The 21,030-nt window shown below is 43.4% G+C and overlaps 1 protein-coding gene across 5 annotated transcripts; it reads right to left on the bottom strand.

The window, feature by feature from the left end:
• Positions 1 to 60: 60 nt before the first annotated feature.
• On the bottom strand, positions 61 to 20,709 carry cep170ba (centrosomal protein 170Ba). 5 transcript variants are annotated; one of them, XM_051386219.1, is made up of 19 exons: positions 20,485 to 20,708; positions 19,569 to 19,706; positions 15,659 to 15,748; positions 14,711 to 14,791; positions 13,966 to 14,022; positions 12,996 to 13,152; positions 10,246 to 10,374; positions 9,041 to 9,541; positions 8,038 to 8,951; positions 7,706 to 7,825; positions 7,061 to 7,199; positions 5,304 to 6,941; positions 3,816 to 4,062; positions 3,441 to 3,573; positions 3,133 to 3,267; positions 2,955 to 3,043; positions 2,403 to 2,496; positions 2,269 to 2,320; positions 61 to 2,144 (listed from the first exon to the last, which is right to left on the bottom strand). In XM_051386219.1, the coding sequence occupies exons 2-19, from the start codon at positions 19,671 to 19,673 to the stop codon at positions 1,930 to 1,932; spliced, it is 4,896 nt and encodes a 1,631-aa protein (XP_051242179.1). In that variant the 5' UTR covers positions 19,674 to 19,706; positions 20,485 to 20,708; the 3' UTR covers positions 61 to 1,929. The 5 variants fall into 5 exon arrangements, with proteins under 5 accessions (XP_051242179.1, XP_051242189.1, XP_051242171.1 ...); XM_051386229.1 differs by having other exon boundaries at positions 3,816 to 3,957; positions 7,667 to 7,825; XM_051386211.1 differs by having other exon boundaries at positions 7,667 to 7,825.
• Positions 20,710 to 21,030: the final 321 nt, after the last annotated feature.

A 21,030-nucleotide genomic window follows, 5' to 3' on the forward strand; every position in this document is an offset into this window, starting at 1 on the left:
ATTTGATCGGGATTAAAAAAACAAAAAGTGTAGTGAGTAAATAGAAGTCATGAAACAAAACAAGTTTTGCTTATCAAATTTATTTGAAAAACCTGAAATCATCAGCTAACAAATTACACAAATAACTGAACATAAATACCAGCTAACAAGACAGCAAGATTACATCCAAATCATCCTGGGTGGAAGGAGGGGGAAGCATGAGTTGAATATCAAAACAAGGGGACACAAATTTGACAAACAAGAATTACTTTTCAGCTCTCAAACGTGCTGAAGCTTTGACTTAGGTGGAGTAAAGCAACGGGGAAAAACTATCCCATAGAAGAAGAATAGCAGCAATAATTTGAGCAAGAGGATAAACATTCAATTTTTGCTCGAGTTTGTAAACAACCACTGAAACATCATCCCACACAGCTCTGTGGCACTTACAGGTACTTCCCAGTCACAAGTCACATGTACAGTCGGGACTGGGAAGAGGGGAAAGTTGCTGGTGCACTGGGTCGCTTTGTTTCCTGCTTCAAGCAACCACAGCATCAAATGTTTACAATCTTTCGCAGGAGAGTAAAAGCTTTCAGTTTGCAGCGTATCAGGTTGACGCGATAATGTTTTACTACATTAGTGCAAAAGACAAGATTGAGAGGTAATTTGTAGGACATAGAAATATCTCTAGATATTTACATACTGAACAACAGAATGTGACAAACTAATGATCAGGTTTACAGTTTCACACCACCGACAGCTTTAACCGCTGAAATTACAATGCCTCTCTTGTACTGTGAGGACCCATCAGAAGGGATCTTGTGACTCGAGAGATTGAGGAAATAACACATCGTACACAGTGCTCTGATTAAGCATATAGAGGTTTAAGTGTAGTGTGATGGTACAAACACAGATGATGTTATTTGTGATTGTCTTCTGGCCACCAACCATAGAGCTAACTGTGCTCTTCAGACGTGGAAAACAAAAACCAAGTTTCAAACCTCCCGCTGTAATAAATAAAAACACACTTTTCAGAAAGTACAAAGGAATGCTGGAAAACTCTTGTTTTATAGCCACTTGAGTTTGTGGTTGCTAGGTGACTAAACTATGGGCTGAGCCCCTCCTACCAGTCGGACCACACATTCCTGAGGGATTTTCATCTCCACTTGGACAAAATATAGTGTTCATCTACTGAGAGGAGCATAGACTGAGTCGCTCCACTGGGAAATGTTACCAGAATAAATACAAAAGAAACTGTGTGGTAGCAACGGTGTAATATAACATTAATTGGTCTGGCAAAGTCATGTTGTCTTGGTTACAGCGTCTCACAAAAGACCCCCAATAAATACTTTTTACATTCTTCGATAAATCTGGTCCACAAACATAAAAGTGGCTAAAAAGACAAAAACATGGAAAGATATATAAGGAAATGCAGTGGGTTCACTGAGGATACAAGTACACAGTACATTAAGATCTGCAAGGTCACTGCAGTTCTTTCTACTCAAAACAAATATCAATTATATCAATTTGCCACTATTAAAGATAGAGATCTTCCCTGAGATGGTAACGCTCAGGTCAAGTAATTACAAAGAGCTTTCAAAATCAGCAATGTTGGCCGTATCATTGGCAAATAAAGAGGCCGTCCTCTTAACACAAACAGGATCAAGTATAGTGTTGAGGCCTGTCAGAGGTGAATGGGAGATTTATTGAAGTATTTTGGTACTTCCCTAAATCATCGCCTCATATGTCAGCCTCCCACGAGCGTGGTTTAAGGGCGTTTAGTGCAGGCTCCTCTGTCTAGGTGCTCATAGTGCAGTAGTGTTTATGTTTGGATCTACAGAAGGCTACAGTTCAGTTCTGCATATTACTTCCTCCTTTCTCGGTTTCATGGGGTTTTTGGGGGTTTCAGCAGATGTTCAGCCGCTTATGGAACCTGCGTGTTTGTGTCACACCTCAAACCAAATATCCCTGTCTGAGATCGTCTGGTGTCACAGCTGCTCTCCTGACACTCTCACTGGGCCTCGGGCCGCCGCCACGCTTGGACACAGAGTGGACTGTTCTAAAGTCTCTTGAGGAAGGAGGTCTGGAGGGCCGAACTCCAGATGATGAGGAGGCTGACGCCTTGGATGCTTCAGGCTGCCCACTGGGCTCAATGACTGTGTTAATCACTGGGGGTAAAAAGTAAATGTAGTTTTTAATTGATAATATTGATATTGATATTATTATAATGATTACTCATGCTATTCATATTATTTGAAGTTATGTTTTTAATAAATGGTCAGGTCGACTCACACTCAAGCTGTCGTTGAACTCTCCTGAGTTCTTTCAGGATAGATGTGATTTCCTGAAATACAGATGTCCAACTTAGTTCAAACAAACAGCATTAACTGACATACATTTACCTTGAAGCTTGAAAAATCACCGACCTTGTTGGAGGTTTTGACGACAGGAACATCATTGTCAGAATTAACCTTGGCCTCAATGTCTTGCCAGATATCCATCCTGTCCTGGAACAGGACCCTGTGTGCACAATATCAAAATTTAGAAGTTACAAAGTGGGCTTCTTACACTTCTAATCCAGATTTCTATGTCCAAAACATTGTTGATTTAGTTTCTTTAAGCTTTTTAAATTGTAGTGACTCAGAAGACCTAAATTCAAGGTAAACTAAAACACATTTTTCTTCTTTGATATCTTGTTCTGTTTTTTATTATTAAATACATTTTGGAAAACTGTGGTGACACCTCACAATGGAAACGTTTTTTCTGCCTCTAATCTACGGAGAAGACTACATGTCAGTCCTCAGTCCCATGTCATGTGCTGACTCACTCAGTCAGTCACACGAAATTAATAAGATTATTGGCTCAGTGCAGTCTGGTCGTCAAACAGGATCAATAACGTTTTTTATCAAACAGATTAAGCATGAGAATAAAGCATGTTTCTTCAAGTGTGTGTGATGTAGGTTTTCTTAACATCTTACTTAATTTTGTCAGCAAGTTGCTCAGTGTTTTCTCTGATGGCCATGATTATCTGAGACACAGGATTCAGCATCAGATTGTCCACCATCACCTAAAGACAAAGACACTAAATATTTTATAATGAGCCCCAGTGCTTCACAGAGGTTTCAAAATGGGGTGAAGTGGCAGATTGTTTCAGACCTCGTCTCTGCTCCGAGCTCGCGGCCTTGAGGGCTGTTCATGGTCACTCGAACTCTGGTCAGGTTCCCTTGTGGATGCAGAACTGGGTGGGACTCTCTGGTAGTTTAATCCAGCCTCTGGAATATGATGAATCAGCTGCAAGAGAATCAGACTTTAGAAATTAGTGTTATGGTATAAAACAGGCAGAGAGAGGGAGGCAAATGGACAGAAAAAGAGAATAGTCATCTTCAGTTCCAGTCAGTTGAGCAATTAGAGATTCAGTGTGGTAGATTAACAGCCCTACGAGCCCTAAGAGTAACATCTGATACCTCTTCGTGAGTGGTCACTGTGGAGATGGGTGCACTGGTCTCCAGTCCAGAGTTTTGTGGATCACCATCACCTGCCACGTCATGGATCTCTCTGGCCAAGATAGCTAGGTCTTTAGCCAGGTCTTGACTCAACCTAGCAGGGAAAGAACACTTGTTAAAAAGATGGCTGAAGTCCTCTGTTTAGAAAATTATAAACTATGTACACATAAAGGATCCTGGTCTTCTTATTTGTGTCATTGAAATAATTTAACTAATTCAAGATTGAGTAATTATATTAAACTGAAATTACTACTTGAATGTGGCATTGGCTCAATTCAAAATTTGGAAATCGAATCAGCATCTACACCAGAAATACTTGTTGGTAATATTCCTTACCGTGCAATCTCAGCACTGTGGTTGGACCAGTTGTGGAGGGCGTCTCCTTCATGATTCTCGTCCTCAGAATCTCTGCTGCGGGCTTTCTGTTGCAGGGCGACCACCGGCCGAGGCCGTGGCTGACTGCGTGGGCTATGGGAAGCTGAGGAAGGTTGGGAGCGTTTGTGTTTAGGAGTGCTCTGGTTTGAGTCGTACTCCTCATCTGAGGTAGAGGTATAGTCAGAGCCTTTCTGTCGTCTCCTGGAGCCTTGGCGTCATGAATTGGTTTGAGTAATGGATGATGAGGATAGAAAAGGCGGGAAAGCAGGAGAGAAAAAGAGATACCATCAAAGAATACAGGCGAGAAAAACACCACCATGTATTTAAGATGCTGCCACCAAAACTCCTCCCCAGAACATCAGATGGAAAAGCTGCAGTGGAAGTGCTCATTTCTACAGCTGAATTTGATCAGAAAGATGACTCAGGTTTTTTGATCATTCAAAATAATTTACAAATTGAAAAGAGTATGACTTCCACTGTACAGCAGCTGAGTACCAGACAAGTACCATATAGAGACCCTGTTCTGTTAGCATAGAGCATTTTGTACATGGTTAGTGTTGTAACCTTCATCATGTCACAGAATCCTTTTAAATTACCATAAACCGCATGGGAACACTGCAGATGAAGGAAAAACTAATTTGATCTAAATGCATTGTAATATATGAGGGCTTTTTTTTTTAACACAAGCAAAACGACAAAGACAAGGCGGTAGGTCATGGGCTGACGGACTATGTAGGCATCTCCTATTCAAATCTGTGCAGCAGCACAAAGTGCAAAAGGGCTGGCTGAAGGTGATTACAGATTATAGATTAATAAACACTTTCTCAGCCAATCCAATCACTGGTCTCGTTGCTCTCAAAAAACTGTACCAATCACAATGACGCATGACAACTACTGCTCAACAAAGTTCTCCAGGAAATCATGTTGTTGTCAGATTGCGGCGATGGTGATAGGAATAAATAATAACAAAATAGTTTGTTTTCTATGATTGCATTGAACCACCCTCCTGTTTGCTTCGCTGCTCCTATCTATGAAATGTGAATTGTCACAAAAATACCCACATAGACAGGCAAGGGAAATTGCAAGGTGAGGAAAATACCAAACTGTGACAGCGGTGTTTGCGTTGCCACAAAAATATGTCCTTAAATGTTAGTGTTATTGATGTAGGTGAGTAACTTCAGAGTCAATTCCCTTCCCAAATGTCATTTTTAGGAAAAAAAAGCTGCAAGTATAGAACCCAGGGGTTATTTTTTGAAACTTAACAGTATAAAAACTTAGGGCTATGAATGTGTCAAACCAATTCACCACTGTAGTTGAGTAACAGACCATATAATGCTTCCAATCCAATTTTTTGTAAAAAGTTTTTCAACAATACAGAAATAAATGGTCTCACAGGTCAAGACATTTGAAACTCAATGAAAGTTATATGCCAATGTGCATTATACTCACTTGCAGTGCTGCTGGCATATTTGGCACTGCTTGAACGTCCACGAGTGATTGGTGTCTTGTTGAGCGCTGCTTTCTGTGGCCTTTCTACAGGCTTCGGGCCCGGAGCAGAGGCCCTTCGAACTGAGCTGCCGCAAGACTCTGTGCTGCGGTTGGAGAATCCTGTGCTCCTGCCCGTCCCCTGTGGGGTGCAGGAGGCCTCTGTGTCGCTGGGTGTGTTGAATGAGCTTGTCCGCTTACGAGGCATCGCCAGCATATCCAGCCTGGAGAGTTGTTTCTTGGTTTCCTGGGGTTGCTTTGCCGAGCCGCTGCCTGCCTCCTGGGACAGCCTGTCGGTCTCCGTGCCCTCGTTGTCCGAAGCTTCTCCCAGGCGAGCCCGTCGGAGCATGGATGCTCTGGTGGGTCTTGGGGCCGACAAGCTGTTGGCACGAGTTAAGGCCTGGGACACTCTGGATGTCTTGCCGTCTTCCTTCTGTAAGGGTACTGAGTACTTTTTGCGGGTTTGGTGGTTGTTAGACTCCTGATCAGAGTAAGGTAAGCTCTGCGGGTCATCACTTAGGTCTGTGGAGCCACATTTCCCAACACTACGTCTCAGCCCAACAGGTCTCCTGACAGACTCAGTCTTACTGTTGCTGTCTGGTCCCTTAGAGCGCCACTTTTCTGATGTACTGGACAGGTGAACGGAATCTTGACTAGCTATACTGGCGGAGGACCTCTCCCTATGAAGGCCACTAACTGAAGTTTTTTTAGTCAGTGTGTTTGGCCTTGTCTTACTGCTATGTTGGCTGACTGTGCTGGAGGTATCCACATCAGACTCTCCAGAAAGCGAGTCCATTATTGGCGACGGTGTTGTTTCTAATTGTCCTGCTTGGAGTTTGGCCTCCAGAACAGCCAGAACATTCTCCGTCTCTTTGAGGTAAGAATGAGTGTCCCCTCCCTGGAATGACTCGGGGTCTGGGTCTTTTTGAACACGCTGGCTAGAGATGTTGGGCAATCTGGCATTGCTAGGCCGCTCCTTGGTGAAACTCTCCTGTCTGATTAATGGGGATGTGGTGCCCTCTTTGGACTCTGGACTCTGTCTGCCCTGGCCCAGGACAGGAGCAGACATATTGGGCTTGACTTTTCCAGAGTCTTGGTTAAGTCTAGGTTTGGTCAGGGTGGCTGTAGAGAAAGGTTTGGTTCCATGTTTTCTTTCAGTCTTAGGAGTGCTTGGTTTTGAGTCTTCGTTGTCAGCTTTGGACGGAGCCTCCTCTGACCCGATGTAGAATGATGTAGACTTGGCTGGGAGTCGGAGTTTGTCCTCATTTTTCTTCTTCTCTTCTGTGTCTGACAGCGGTCTCCTCCTTTGCTCTATGATAGAACCATCATCTGACCTGCTGGCGTCGCTCAAGCTGTCAGGCTCTACGTCGTCCTGCACTGACAATCTGTGATGGCTATCCAGAGACTTGGGGGTCACCAGGCTATTTTCTCCTACATCAAATGTTGAGTGCAGGTCATAATGAACATGAATGCTGGGAGTTGGAATGTCACTCTTCTCCCCCACAGGTACCTGGGGCAGGACGCGCCGAGCTCTTGAACCATCAGAGTTGCCGCTGTCGTGCTGTTGACTGAGGGTGGCCTTGTGGATGATTGTGCCTCGTGCTGAAGAAAAACAGTTTTAATGCATATTAACCACACATGCTGAAACTGAATATCATTCATATTCATCAGGGTGTCTCATTATCATTTCAAATAGACTCATGCCTCGTCAGGTGGCTTACCCCCTCCTGACAGCTCCATCTGGGAAGGAACGTCAAAGAGGCCAGACGCAGGGCCAGATTCTGTGTAGCTGTCTGCCAAGCTGGCCCAGCAAGACATCCACTTAGGAGCCCCCTGTAACATTGCACCTGCTGGTTGAACCTGCGTGAGATAACATATAACTTATTCAATATCTTATGTAAAAGAAGATGAAATATACTAAAGAAAGCAGTTTTTAATGATATGATTTCCTTAGTAGAAAACATCGTTAATATGAAAAACAACAGAACATATCATACATCAGTCTGTTTAATGAGTAAGTATGTAGTACGACTGATATAAAAACTGATTTTTTTCCTTGTATTTGGTTAGAAAGAAAAACCAAAACGAGGAAGCACCCAGAACCTGTGAGGGAAAAGGAGGCAAATCTAGAAATCAATGGAGAGTTACACCATAAAGAAAAGAAATCCCAAGAAGGCAAATCAAGACAGCAACAGAAACTGATTTGTGCGTTTTAACATTAGATGGTTTACTGATCCAACACAATAGTTAACTGACTTTAGAAGTGGCAATAAAATCATTTGTTATTCCACCAAATCATTGATTCCACCCTGAGCAGGAAGTTTTACCTTCACCAGACTCTGTCCCTGTTCTGGAGCTGGCCTCACCTCCCCACCGCTACTCTGTCTATGCTGCTCCCTGCTCTGAACAATAACAGGCCTAAATGCTGATGATGTTTCTGCTTCACTCTGGTTGGTTCGCTCTGGGCTCTCAAAAACACCAAACACCTGTCAGGAAAAAGCAGTGCAAGTGGATAAGTGCAGGAATGGAGAAAGTGGGACTGCCAATGTCCATGGTTCATTCTGAGATGGACTTACACCCAAGAGACAGAGGACGCTGATGATTGCAAAGCCAATTTATTTCCTTTAAGTAACATGTTGTAATTATTAGCCCTACAGCGTACAGACTTTATTTAAATTAAACGGAGAAAGAAACTTGCCTGGTCAATCTTACTCCGTGCCTCTTCTAGCTCTCTATCCTGAATATCCATTTCAATGGTGTAGGTTCCTGCATCACTCAGACTGTCCTCCTCTTCGTGTTTGAGGCCGACATGGGGGCTCTTGACTTCCACACTCTGAGACGCCAGGGGCATCACAGGGGCCTTAAGGGGAACAGGCTGGTGGATAGGAGAGGATGTCTGTTGCTTTTGGGGAGAGTTAGATGGAGTTTGGGAATCTACCACTGTCTCTGTTTTAGCTGCTGTAGGGGGACAAGATGTGTTTTTCTCCCAGCTGGCAGAAGAGGACTGCTTTGATTGTTTGAGGAATTCAGCAGTGAATTCCTGGGCAAGTTTGGATCTCCGGCCCACACTGCTGAAGGGCCTTACAGACACAGATGATGAAGAGCGAGAGGAAAAGCTGGTGCTGATCCGGTCCTCCGTCTTCTCCCTCCGTAGAGAGCCAGCTCTTTGAGGCCCTGTGGAAGCAGGGCCCTTCAGGGGGACGGTGTATCGTTGGGTTGGGGGAGTGGTGGAGGCTGGAGACGGGACTTGTCTCTCCCCAGTTGGGCTTGCGCTTTTCCTTGCCTTCTCCAGCTGGACCTTGAGGGCTGAGGGTTCAGGTGGGCATGTGTTATTGGTGAAGGACTGGGAGCGCTTTTTTCTGGGGTTATCATCAAAGAATTCAATGACAAAGGCTTGGTGAGGCTCAGCCTTGCCAAGGCTGGATAGAGACTGAGACTCGGGTGGAGAGTAGGACGTGGGCTCCTCAGAGTTGGGGGAGGCATAGCGTTGTGGCGGGGATGCTCTCAGGGGTTGTGGAGACACCTGCGACCCAGTCTGAGGTTGCGATTGGAGAAAATCATTTCCATTGATCTCAACATCTCTTGAATCACTGTGAGTGCCATCGTCAGGGCCTGATGATAGAAAAACCACAAGTTAGCACAATAATGCAGTCAACGGTACTGTTGGTAAACATAAAACCGACTTCATAAAAGTGTCTCACCCCTGGTGATATTAAGTGATGGGTCACTGTTTGTGCTATACATGTCTTCAGCCTGTGACCTCCTCCTCATCATGCTAGCATTGCTTTGGACCAGCCAATCAGCTACTTTGCTTTCCGCTGACATCACCTCAGTAGGTGTAGTGACAGCCTCTGTGGAAGGCAGCTTGCGCTGCTGGCGGAAAGAAAACTTGGTCACGTGGTCCTTAATCTTCATTTTACCTGGCGTGCATTCATCAAATTCGATGGTGAAGGAGGCATGGCTTTGGACCACAGGAGGTGTTGGGGTGGAGGACACACATTGACTGGGATCTGGAGTGTCCTTTGTGGGAACCTCGTGAACCTCGTGAACCTGCGACTCAGGTTTCTTGGCAGGTCGCGGCTGGGATTCCTTTGTTGGGATCTCAAAGTAGCTTGGCTCCCGGCGGTAGGAGAAAATAGACTTGGCCTGACTGTCGGACAGAGAACCATTGACCTCATATGTGGACACATCTTTAGCAGGCTCTGTTAGCAATGAAGAGTGGTGAGGATGCAAACACAGATGCACAGCAAGCATTAGTGATGATTCTACATTGTCATCCACAAAGGGAATCATTTACAATAGGAAGAATATTATTTTGGCATTAATAATAGAAACATATGTATGCGATATGCTCTTCTTTTTGAACTCACAATTACAGCTAGGTAATTCAAACTTTAGAGATACACACAGCTAAAGCAACAGATTGAGATGACTGGGATGACACTGGGATGACACTGTCGCACAATCTCTGAAACTGGAAGCCTCAAATCACACAAAGATTCCAGCTGTTAGACTGAGGAAACAAATCCGCCAGTTGGCATTTGGATGTGGCAAAATATCACTTTAGGAGCTCAGATTCTAGCAGAGGGTAGCTGAGCTGGAATAATCTGTTACAGCCCGGGAAACATGAGGCCTCCCCCCTCCAGCAGCTTTGAGGGTCATAATCCATCACGAGGCAGACAGGCACTGCCCACTGCCTTGGCATGGTATGGCCTGGCTAACAGTCCACAACTGGCGGCCAGAGACCTGCCTTGGGCTCAACACCATCCATCTCTCAGTGACCCACAAAGGGCATCAGATAGCAGTGCCATAGAAAAACATGTCATTAGGAATTAGGGTCTTATTCACAGATGTGGGAAGATCTAATACAATTACACTACACGTTAGTAAAAACACATTTTCTGACCTGGAGACTCCTCTCCTGGCGATTTTCCACCTCTGTTCTCCTTTCTGTTGGCTGGGTCCTCATCCTCCCCCCACCAGGACGGCTGGCCATAGAGAGGAGTAGGCTTGGATATCGGAGAATCTGTGGCAGCTAACAGACAAACACACAAATACAAGCACAAACACAGACAAACACACATCATTAGGCACATTGATATACTCAGGCGTAGGGAGAAAGGGGAGAAAATAAGAAATAACCAAACAAAGAGCTGAATATATAACGGCTCTTGTACTTATAAGGCAACGGATTTACATTAGTCACATGATAACACAATGTTGTGTCTGGGTTTGGTCTTGCAAAACAAAATGTTACACAACACTGGAGTTCAGAGAGACATAGTGTTACAATACTTGTAGCCGATGGGTTTTTTGCAATTCCAGCAAATTCCCATGACAGAGAGAGCAGTGAGGCCTGTGTGATACAAATTGTAACACACAGCCACCAAAACATAATCCTTCTCGTGCAGATCGGGACAAAGCTAATCCTAATCTTCAAAGAAAAAAAACAATATAATAATACAGAATAACAACATCTAAAGTGAGGCTTCTTGCAGACAGTGACACTCATTGTTTGCACACTGACCTCTGCTCCCTATACAGGTGCAACCTGGGCAATGAGGGTTAATTTCCCTAACGCCGTATCTGAACTGCTGTTTAGCCACCGACAGTCCACACATACCAGCCGGCCTATATGCCACTAATCAGATCATCTAGATACTATTTGTTGGCCTGATACATAGGCTAAACAATCTCTCTGGAGTTTAATTTGGAGGCTTCACAATCCTGAGCATCAACAGCACTTCACCACTGTTGCCTTGGACACACACAATAAGACATCAACACAGTGACGGGAGAAACAGAGGGGCATGTTACTAATTCCTTTCCCCTTAGCCAACCCTCTCCTTTTAGCTAAGGAAAACATGGGGGAGTGTCACAACTAAAGTGGACTGAGCACAGTTCTGAATATGTGGCTTCATGAAAAGTTTGAACTACTGGAAGTTAAATTAAACTAATTTCCATGATCTTGTTCAGGTTAGTTCATCTAGAGACTAGGGACATTTTAAATCACGTAGCTGTTGTGTACTGTATCAATGAACAACTATCCATTTCATGCCCCTTTAGAAAATACTAAATTGTCTGGGAATAAAGTAGGCTTGACTGAGTCACACACTGTGCAAGTGAAGTGTCCTGCCCTGCAGACAGCTGGAGGATTGGACATACTCCACATCCTGTACAGCTGCAGGGGAAAACAAGCAAGAGCACACAGAAAGAGATACACACAACTCTCTCAGCAGTCTTTAAGCGACAGAATTGTACATGATTTGTGTGATTCAAAAAAATTACAACAAACTTTAACAAAACCAAAATGAAACATCCAATCTAGAGTAATCATAAGAAACTATATCAAGGCCTCCAGTCAAACAAATTCAGCCAAAGAGAATCAATTTGCATTAAGTCAACAGAGGTATGCAGACCCAGTTTGGTTGTGTAACTAAGTGCAGGTCTTTTTATCTCTCACTGTGAGGAAAATGGCAGCAGAATTTTTTCTACATGTGTTTATCTAAGTGCAGCTTTATTCATATTTTCTGTAACATACAATTAAATACTATCCTTATCTTCTTGTGACTCAACATTTAGCGAGAGAGCGGAGCATGTTTTAATTATCTCATTGGTGGACTGGGTCACGACAACACAGGGAAGGCTGCTGTCACAGTGCACGCCCCCTCCCAAACGTGGCTTCAGTGAGCACGTTTGACAAAGAGTGTGCAGTCACAGGTTTACAGGATCACTGCGGTTAGCTTATTGCTGCAGGAGATACAACCACAATCACATTCTAGTAAGAGACTTCTTACAACAAGGCTCACTAAATGTTTTCCAAAGTTCTGCAGTTCAATGACTTATCTGTAAGGCACTCTGAGGGATATGAGCCTACTGCTGGAAAATCCTATTTTAAGCACCCGTTGCAGTTTTCCCTCTAAGCTCACAGGGGCGATTATGGAGCAGAAAGCACGAGAATTGCTAAATAAACAACAGCTGGAATAGGTTTTGTCAGTGTGAATGAGCTTCATTCACAAAGTGCTTCTCTTGAACTAACAATGGCATGACAGCAACTGAAAATATAACCGGCAACAAATACACCACCGGCTGCATAGACCAAAGTGCCAACTTGGAACCAAAAGCCTAGACACCTTTCTAATTATCTACGACACGTGTTGAAGCATCATCGGCATGTCTGGCAGCACCCCACCTCTTGTCAGCGGTCAGGCATGGCTGACAGAGATAAGACTGCTTGTCCTTAACTCTTCACCCCTCAGCTCATCTGGCAAGCTCTTACTCGTGTACGCTCATTCTGCTAACCTCCGGGATGTCAAGATCTATTTCTTTACTGACACTATAGGATTGCAGCCTCAGCCTCTCAAGCTCACATGGCAGCCTAATCTCACACCAGGGGAGCTCTTAATAAAAGAAGCCACAACCACTTTATCAAGTGATCTATAGCCATAGTCCTGCAGCACATGGAGACTGGAGAATGGACACTTCCTCTTACTCGTGTGTGTGTGTATGAACACGGTATTCAAATCCACTTCAGTTAGAACAGTTCCTCACAGGCAACAATAACAATTGAACTGCTTCTGTTATCATACAACCTGCTCCCTTCCTGCTAATCTGCTATGATGGAGTATGATGGACAGGGTTAGGGGGGTTGTTTACCTGTGAGTGAGTGGGCTCTTCTCTCAGCCTTGTCTTGCAGTTTGACATTGGAAACAGAAACTTTGCTCTTCTCTGAGCTCTGGAGCTGCTGTTTTTCCTTTGCCTTGGCCTCCAGGGCTTTTATACTAAGCTGCAGCTGGCTGGTGTACTTCTCATGCTGCACAAAGAGACAGGAGGGAAGCAGGATGTGAGAAACCTTCTGCCAACAATCAGTACAGATGTAACTGTCCTCAGACATATACAGTGTAAGGATGAATATCCATCAAGGACTTCTGCTTAGTCTTATTGTTAGCAGGGTTGTGGTTATTATCGTGAGGCTAAAACGCTGCATATGGGAAGAAAACATTTGACACAGCGCGGTGAGGACACAAAACCAAAGCATTAAAATATTCAAGATAAGCAAAGTGACTTTAAGTGGGGAGTAAACCAGATCTAGTCCAACACTAGTTATCCAATTTGTTTCAACATACCAAGCTCATAATGATGAGTGACAACAGTTGGCACAGGAACCTGACTAAAGTCACGCACACTACATCACATTTCATGCCTCTAACTTAGAAGTTGCATATTGTTTATTTTAGTCCTTTATTCAATTAGTCAATAGACAGGAAATTGACCAACAGAAATATACTACTCATTTAATGTTGTTATCAGTAAAATGTTTTGGGAAAGCCTCTTATAGGTGCTTGCTTTTCTGTTTGTTCCTTGTCAACTAAAGCCCTAGTGTTCTTTATTTACTTTTTGCCAGACAAAGAAAGAACATTTTTAAAGAAAGTGAGCAATTATGATGAGATTTAGTAACTTGCAACGTGCATTTGTAATCATTTCTGGTATTTCAGGGGCGAATTTGAAAAAAATAATCAAATAATCCAAATAATAGAAGAGCACTGCCGTTTATCAACAAGGATCTATAGCAAACATTTCTCCCTACCCTGAAAAAAAAAAGGCACACTGTGCCAGTATTACTTACTTTTAGAGCTTCCTCTGGGACTTTGTGTTGACTCTTCTCGAGGATATAAACATGAGCATGTGCAGGAGGAGTTAAAGTATACAGACATACCTTCAATTTTGGAAAACAATGTAATAATATGTTTATTTATATAATCAGTTTAGTGTCTGATCAGTAAGTGGCACAGGGAGTTCAGTGTATGCAAATCTGCTACCTAAAGTCTGGTAAGTGTGCAGTCAGTGCTCTCTAACTGAATTTCCATTTCATGCCTAGTTTTCACCTTGTCTCCTAAGGAGGTCAAAGTACCTTATTCTACTGCTTACAAGAAGGAAGAAAACAGATAAGCAGCAGAAACCTACTGCAATTCAAACAAATTCATATCTTCAGCGACCCACTCCTTGAAAAATCACATGCCACATACTAGCCACAAACATTCCTAAATGTTTCTGTACTCTCCAGAGCTTTCCCCCGCTGTTATCTTAAGTAAGTTTCACCATTCATGAGTTTTCTGCTCTGGGGGTCAAAGGGTGCAGGAGATTTTCTATCCACAGTTGACCATAATCTAAAACCCCTGACTGAAAAACCACAGGGGATTAACATGCCAATGGAGTGAAAGACCACAGAGGGAAAATAAAATGTAAAAAATTAGTTTAAGTCACCAACTTAAACTGTTCCAACTGAGGAACACAACAACTGTATTTCATGAATCACACACAGTTGAGCCAAACATGTGACTAAAATTTAAGTAAGTCATATGAAAAAGGATATCATAGCCAAAACGAATGACATCAGAGAGCTTGAGGGTGATGTACGTCTGGTCTGGGATTCTTAAGTCGTTCACAAATGTCTGCAAAACAGAGAAAAATAACATCAAGTTCAAATAATTTTCACTGGTCATTAATGAAGTGATGTGTTGACTCGCAGGTGACAGGCTCTCTAATTCCTTATATCACGCACCCACATACTGTAAGGTGCTTTGCAATTGGCCGTTTTCCCACTGAAAGTTAATCCACCAGCACATTAAAACTCTGATGAGATTATCTTGTTATGCAATGGCCGTCTCAGCTTTTGTGGAATGCTTAATGGCCAGGTGGAGGTAAACATATGCAACAATGCTTAGTTTGTTGATCAATTAAGCTATCTTTTGCCTAAACTAACAACTGGTGAGACTAATCATCAGGTTGTTAAATGTAAAACAAAGCTCATGCTGGCAGTGTGCAGAGCAGAGAATGGGAGAGCAGATCTTGTTCTATACGAACTAAATGAAGATAATTGGGGAAAAACTGAGCCATGTTGAATTTCAGTTACAGGTCCTTGCACTGTTCTGCTCTGATTAGTTTGGCTGCAGTTACCAAGGCCAAAAGAAACACTCGCTGAGAACAATGAACGGTTTCTCCCACTGCTCAACTCTGTATTTCATTGGGATAATGGTGCAATGAAGTGGCAACAGAGCAGTGAAGGGAGGGAGGAGGGCTGCAGAGTGAGATAGAAAGAATGGGAAGGGGGAAAAAAAAGGGGAGTCCAGGCCAGCAGGAAAATCGAGTCTCCTGATTACAACTGTTCTACCAACCGTCCGCGTCTCTGGCACACAGAGAGGGGTATTTTGTGCTCTGGGGTTTGTTGTGGACTTGAGCCTTCAGGGAGTCCAGTGGCTGGCTCCTTTATCACTCTGGGTTGAGGCAGGTAGTCTGACACTAGAGATAGACTCACTCACCCCGTTCAAGCTGCCCAGGTCCTTCACCATGTGCTCGTCTGTGTTTGTGTCGTAGTTGATCACCGCGTGCTGTTTGTCCACGCTGCGAGACTGCAACAAAAGCAAAGCAAAGGTCATAATAAAATTAAAGCTGCAAGCAGCGTTGGGCGGGACCTCGCACTCCACGCAACTCGGGGCATGCTGCCACAACACGAAAATTTCACGTAAATCAGCTCAAAATCGCCACGCAGCGCTTACCACCTGTTGCCGGAAGGTGGCGCTATCACTATGTCTTAATATTGTCATGTAGACAAGTTCAGGGCGGGACTGTTGTATCACACGTGAAGTTTCATTGAGATTGGACCACGTACGCTGAAGTTATGAGGACATGTTCAGGGCGAGACTGTTACAGAATATATGAAGTTCACTGGAGATTGGACATTGCACACTGAAGTTATGAGTGGCATTTCATGGCGAATCCGCTGAATTTGACAAGTCGTCACTGGCACGGTCATTTCACGTAACGCAGCACAAAATCGCCATGCAGCGCTTACCACCTGTTGCCAGAAGGTGGCGCTATCACAATGTCTGAATATTGTCATGTAGACAAGTTCAGGTCGGGACTGTTGTAACACACCTTAAGTTTCATTGAGATTGGATCATGTACACTGAAGTTGAGTACTATCTGTTTATGGTGAATGGTCGAAATTCAACGCAACGCCACGGGTACGCCGTTTGACGGAATGTCGTAAATAGCACAACTTTTAATCATGAATGTCTTTAGATTGCGCTGATTAAATTTGAAGTAGATCCGATAAATTCCCTAGGAGGAGTTCGTTCAAATACAACGCGAAAAATCACAGAAAATGACCAAAAAAATCTAAATGGCTGACTTTGATGCCACGCCACGGACTCGCCCTTCAACGTACATGCACAAATAGCACAACCTTTAATCAGCACCATTTTTGGACTGTACTCACAAATTTTGAAGCATATCTGATAAATTCCCTAGGAGGAGTTCGTTCAAATAAAACGCGAAAAGTTTGCTGAAAGTGAAAATGAAAATGAAAATGGCCGACTTCCTGTGGGGTTTGGGGTATGGGTCCAAGAGGCTTTTTTGTACGTCCCCGCATGTTACACGTGCCTACCGAGTTTCGTACATATCGGTGAAACGTGGCGCCGGGGCTTCTGTTTTTTATCCTGTAGGGGGCGCTACACACATGACGAACACGATTTTTGGTATGTGAGCTTCAGGCACTACTCTACACATGCCCTGTGAATTTCATATTAATAACTATTACGGTATTCGCACAGTGATTTACCATGCCAAAGAGCGCCACCTAGTGGCGTATTTTGTTTTTCCTTTTTAAGGGAGCCTCAGGGAGCCAGGGGGAAGCATCATACCAAGTTTCATCTTAATCACACATACCGTTGTAGAGATATAGACTTCTTCATTTTAAAGAGCGCCACCTAGTGGCAATGGCCTGAAAATGTGCACGATGCTTAAGGAAGACATGTGGAACTATGGACCCAAGTTTGGTGTCAATCGGACATACCAATGTGGAGAAATGGTCCACTTCCTTTTTTGACGAAAAATCTACAGGAAGTTGGAATTTTATAGCGTGCTTATTTTTTTAAATTTCAAAAATGTTCAAATTAGCCTTTTTGCCAGGGCGGTCCCCAGGTAGTAGGTGAAAAATTTCGTGTGAATCGGAAAAGCGTGTAGGAGGAACACTTAAAAGTAGTTTATGGACATTTTGCGCTCTAGAAAAAAAAGTTCTAGGCGGAAGTGGGCGGGGCTTATATGGGGAGATTCAGCTCCATTCACCGAACACGTGGATGTAAGTTTTTTGAATGTGCGACAAAGTATGCAGAAGTTATTAGCCTAAACGTATTTTTTATGATAGTAGCGCCACCTAGTGGCAGACCCGAAAGCGACGCATGTAATATCCCCATTTTCACCAGGCCTGATCACTTTGCCAAATAAAATTGGCAAAAATGCAGTCAATGGGGGCTAAAAATAATAATAGGTAAGAAGAAGAAATCGAGCAAAAACAATAGGGACCTCCAGCGGTCGCTGAGGTCCCTAATGATTAGTCAGTCCACAGAAAATAGCAATTATTTTGATAAATGATTGTTTATGTCATATGCAAAAACAAAACACATTCTCTGTTTCTTCTCTCTTTTTTACCACTGCGAACTGAACATTTTGAGTTCTGAAACAAGACATTTAAAGCCATCACCTGGTTTCTGGGAAACTGTGTGGCCATTTTTTGTTACATTCCATGGACTAAATGTCTAATTGAGCAAAGAATCCATAGATTAAATTGATAAAAGAAAATATTGTTATTTGCAGCCCTAAACCTAATCATCATTCCTATAGAAGGATCCTAAATGTCTAAAAGACATTTGAGCAGAGTCAGACTGACCTGTCCCTGCAAAACATACATAAAAGCCTTAAATGTAACACTAATAGCTGGCCCTCATGTACCAAACTCTGCCTGCATAGCTCAGAATCAGACAAAATATGTGTTTACTTCTAAATATGCTTTCACCAATTAAGCGCACTGCAACTGTACAAGTGATTCAGACTGACTCACTCGTTCTTCTCTGCTCATTAGGCACTCTGGGCCTCCTCGTCACAAAAATCACAAAGACTGAAGACTGACTGCCAAACTCATTTGCAAAATTACCACCATCCTCGTATGGTCCATTTACAGGGTTGTCACACACTCTTCCACATCAGCTACTAACTGGGCTAAACAACGTTCAGAGGCTGTATGTACCATCTGTGTTGACCTATTCACTCAGTGGACTTCTTAATAACTTGTAAATACGATACTAAGTAAATGTTTAGCAATTAGTTTACCAACTTGATGACGTTGACTATGCTGCAGCACTAAGAATTCAACGTTCCTAATTCAATGACCCCTACTTTCACTTTGTCCCCCTTTATCGCAGAGAAAATGTTAGCTCTGGCATTAGGAAACAATGACTATACTACTGAACGTGACATAATGCAGTCACTATTATTGCAGGGGGCATATGGTCCAATTACTTTTCATGGAGATACAGACATTGATCAGACACGAGTCGTCATGGAAAGTACAAACATTCAAGTGGAGGCCCCGGGCTTTGCTACTCGATCTGACTTCACTTACACTCTTTTACATGCTTTTCATGCCAAACAGGATTCTCACGTTACAGACATTCAACTGTGGTTTGAATGGGAAAAAAATACACTGAGCTACAAACTGAAAAAACAAAAGATTAAAGGGTTAAAGACAGTTTGGAGTAGAGACTGACTTGTGTGCCAAGCCAGGAAGCAGTCCTGAGCACTTAAACAGAGCAACAGTAAAGTCTGCATCATTTCAGACTGGGAGAAGCTGAGGTTTTTTCCTTGAGCAGGCGACGCCTAAATGCGGACACAAGCAACTTTTCAATCTAACCGACCTCTGTGGTTGGCACGGCTTTTCTGAGCATAACGCTAAGGAAAGTATAAACAACTGCTCCTAAGGCAACATTCCTCTTTCACTGGTCTAAATACACAGTGAGGAGAAAATGGGAGGGAGAGTATTATACAAAAAACCCACAAAGAAATTGTATTTATGACAGACGGTGGATGGAAAAACAACACAGTGGAATGTTTTAGCTTTTAGTTCATTGTTTGAAAGGCTGTCAGGGGCAACATTGTGCGAAGGCAATGTCACCAGGTTGCACACACACGAAGCATGCAAGGAGCCTCCCTCGGGTGTTTCACATATTCACGTGACTAGCCGTCCTGTCAGACATCAGTGAAGAGCAAGAAAACTTTTTGACAGATTACAGTGAAGAGACCAGTTAGGGTTCATGTGACACGTACGCGAGCACACACATTATCCTTCAGGTGTGCTCTTAAAACACACAAAGTCACACACACACACACACACACCTGCAGCATTAGCTCGCAATCGTCCCGGCCAACAAAGATCATCTCCCGTGGCAACCGGTGGCGTGTGCCAGAGCTGCTGACCAGGAACCATGATGTCACACTCATATTGGGGCCACGAGTCAGGATCTTCTTAGCATCCTAGGGGAAAAAAAGACACAAATATTCAGAGAGAACATGGCCAGGAGGGCATATCAGTCAAAGAAACCAGAGGGCTGAAATGCTTGAACAATTGTCATTCAGGAGGCATGATCAAAATTCAATACCTGTGTCCCTGAACAATGCTAGGTGTCCTACAAAAGCAGCTGTTGTGAAAGCATGCTTTAGAGTAGAGATTACTGAGGGGAAGTTACCATATCACCTAGCTAAGTTAGACCTGTTTGTCCAACCAGCTCCGGTCTGGCTATGTTACTATTGAGATAATGCAATTAAATAACCACTCTGAACACTTTTTCTGTGTTGGTGAGTCAGCCAGGTTAGGGACAGACAGGTTTTCCATGCGTCAGTAGAGGAAGATGTGTTCACGAACCTCACAAACGCAGAGCTCTTTATTAAATGAAGCAGATTTTAAACAGTATCTGTTTAATTACTCATGCTGGCAAACCTGTTGCAAAGTGGCGCGTGTGAGTAACGTTAGCTAACAACTCAAACGTCCAGCGCTCACGTTTTTACTTCCTGTAACCTTGGCTACGTTAACATTACAGCCAAAGAAATATTAGACAATAATAACCTCTATATCTCAACTTACTAACGTTACCTAATAATTGTCTCGAAATGGCAGCTCTGATACTATTCACCACGGACTGTTTTAAGTGTCGGTGACGGTGTGGTTGTTTGTAGCTAACGTTGCTGAGCCTCCGGGGGCGACCGAAACAAGCTTTTTCCAACGATTCTGCACCCAACAAGGACGTAACGTTACCTTCAGTGCCTTCTCCGTCTTACTCCTGAGTGAAGCCAGTGTTTGACGTCCTACGGCAGAGGATATTCGACGACCGACATGTACGACAAGGGCGCCAGGTAACACCGGACAGGTAAATTTCGATCACACCCTCTTCTTCCTTTGGGAATGACAACCGGGCGAAACTCTCCAACGCCTCTCCTGCCGACACGGTGACGTCGCCTGACAAGTCCCATCAACCGCTTTGAGTTTGAGCTGAGAGGTGGAGGGAAGTAAGAGCTCTCACTCTGTGGGGTTTCCGGGTGCAGACAAAAGAAATACCCTCAGGGTTAGGGGGAGAAAAGATTGGCACGCCGTCTAGTAGATATTAATTTTTAGTATAATTAAATATAGGTTTACTATGAGTATTGTTTAGCATATTCAAAAATAAAAAAATCAATATGTTTGTATGTTACGAATTGTTTTTGGGGCCTTTTTTTCTCCCCCCTTTTTGCTTAAGTTAAAAATAGAACCGATTATTAACACGTAAGCAGCATTTTAACGTTGTAATAAGTCAAGGGATATCTA

Source organism: Dicentrarchus labrax, unplaced genomic scaffold, assembly GCF_905237075.1.
Source record: "Dicentrarchus labrax unplaced genomic scaffold, dlabrax2021, whole genome shotgun sequence".
NCBI lineage: Eukaryota > Metazoa > Chordata > Actinopteri > Moronidae > Dicentrarchus > Dicentrarchus labrax.

Excerpts from the sequence above, each read along its gene's own strand:
- cep170ba (XM_051386211.1), bottom strand. The coding sequence starts at position 19,673 with ATGAGTGTGACATCATGGTTCCTGGTCAGCAGCTCTGGCACACGCCAC. Across the intron at positions 14,023-14,710 it reads TCATTCGTTTTGGCTATGAT|GCTCATGTTTATATCCTCGA; the intron begins ATCCTTTTTCAT and ends CCTCCTGCACAT. Across the intron at positions 13,153-13,965 it reads TCCCAGAGGAAGCTCTAAAA|CATGAGAAGTACACCAGCCA; the intron begins GTAAGTAATACT and ends CTCTTTGTGCAG.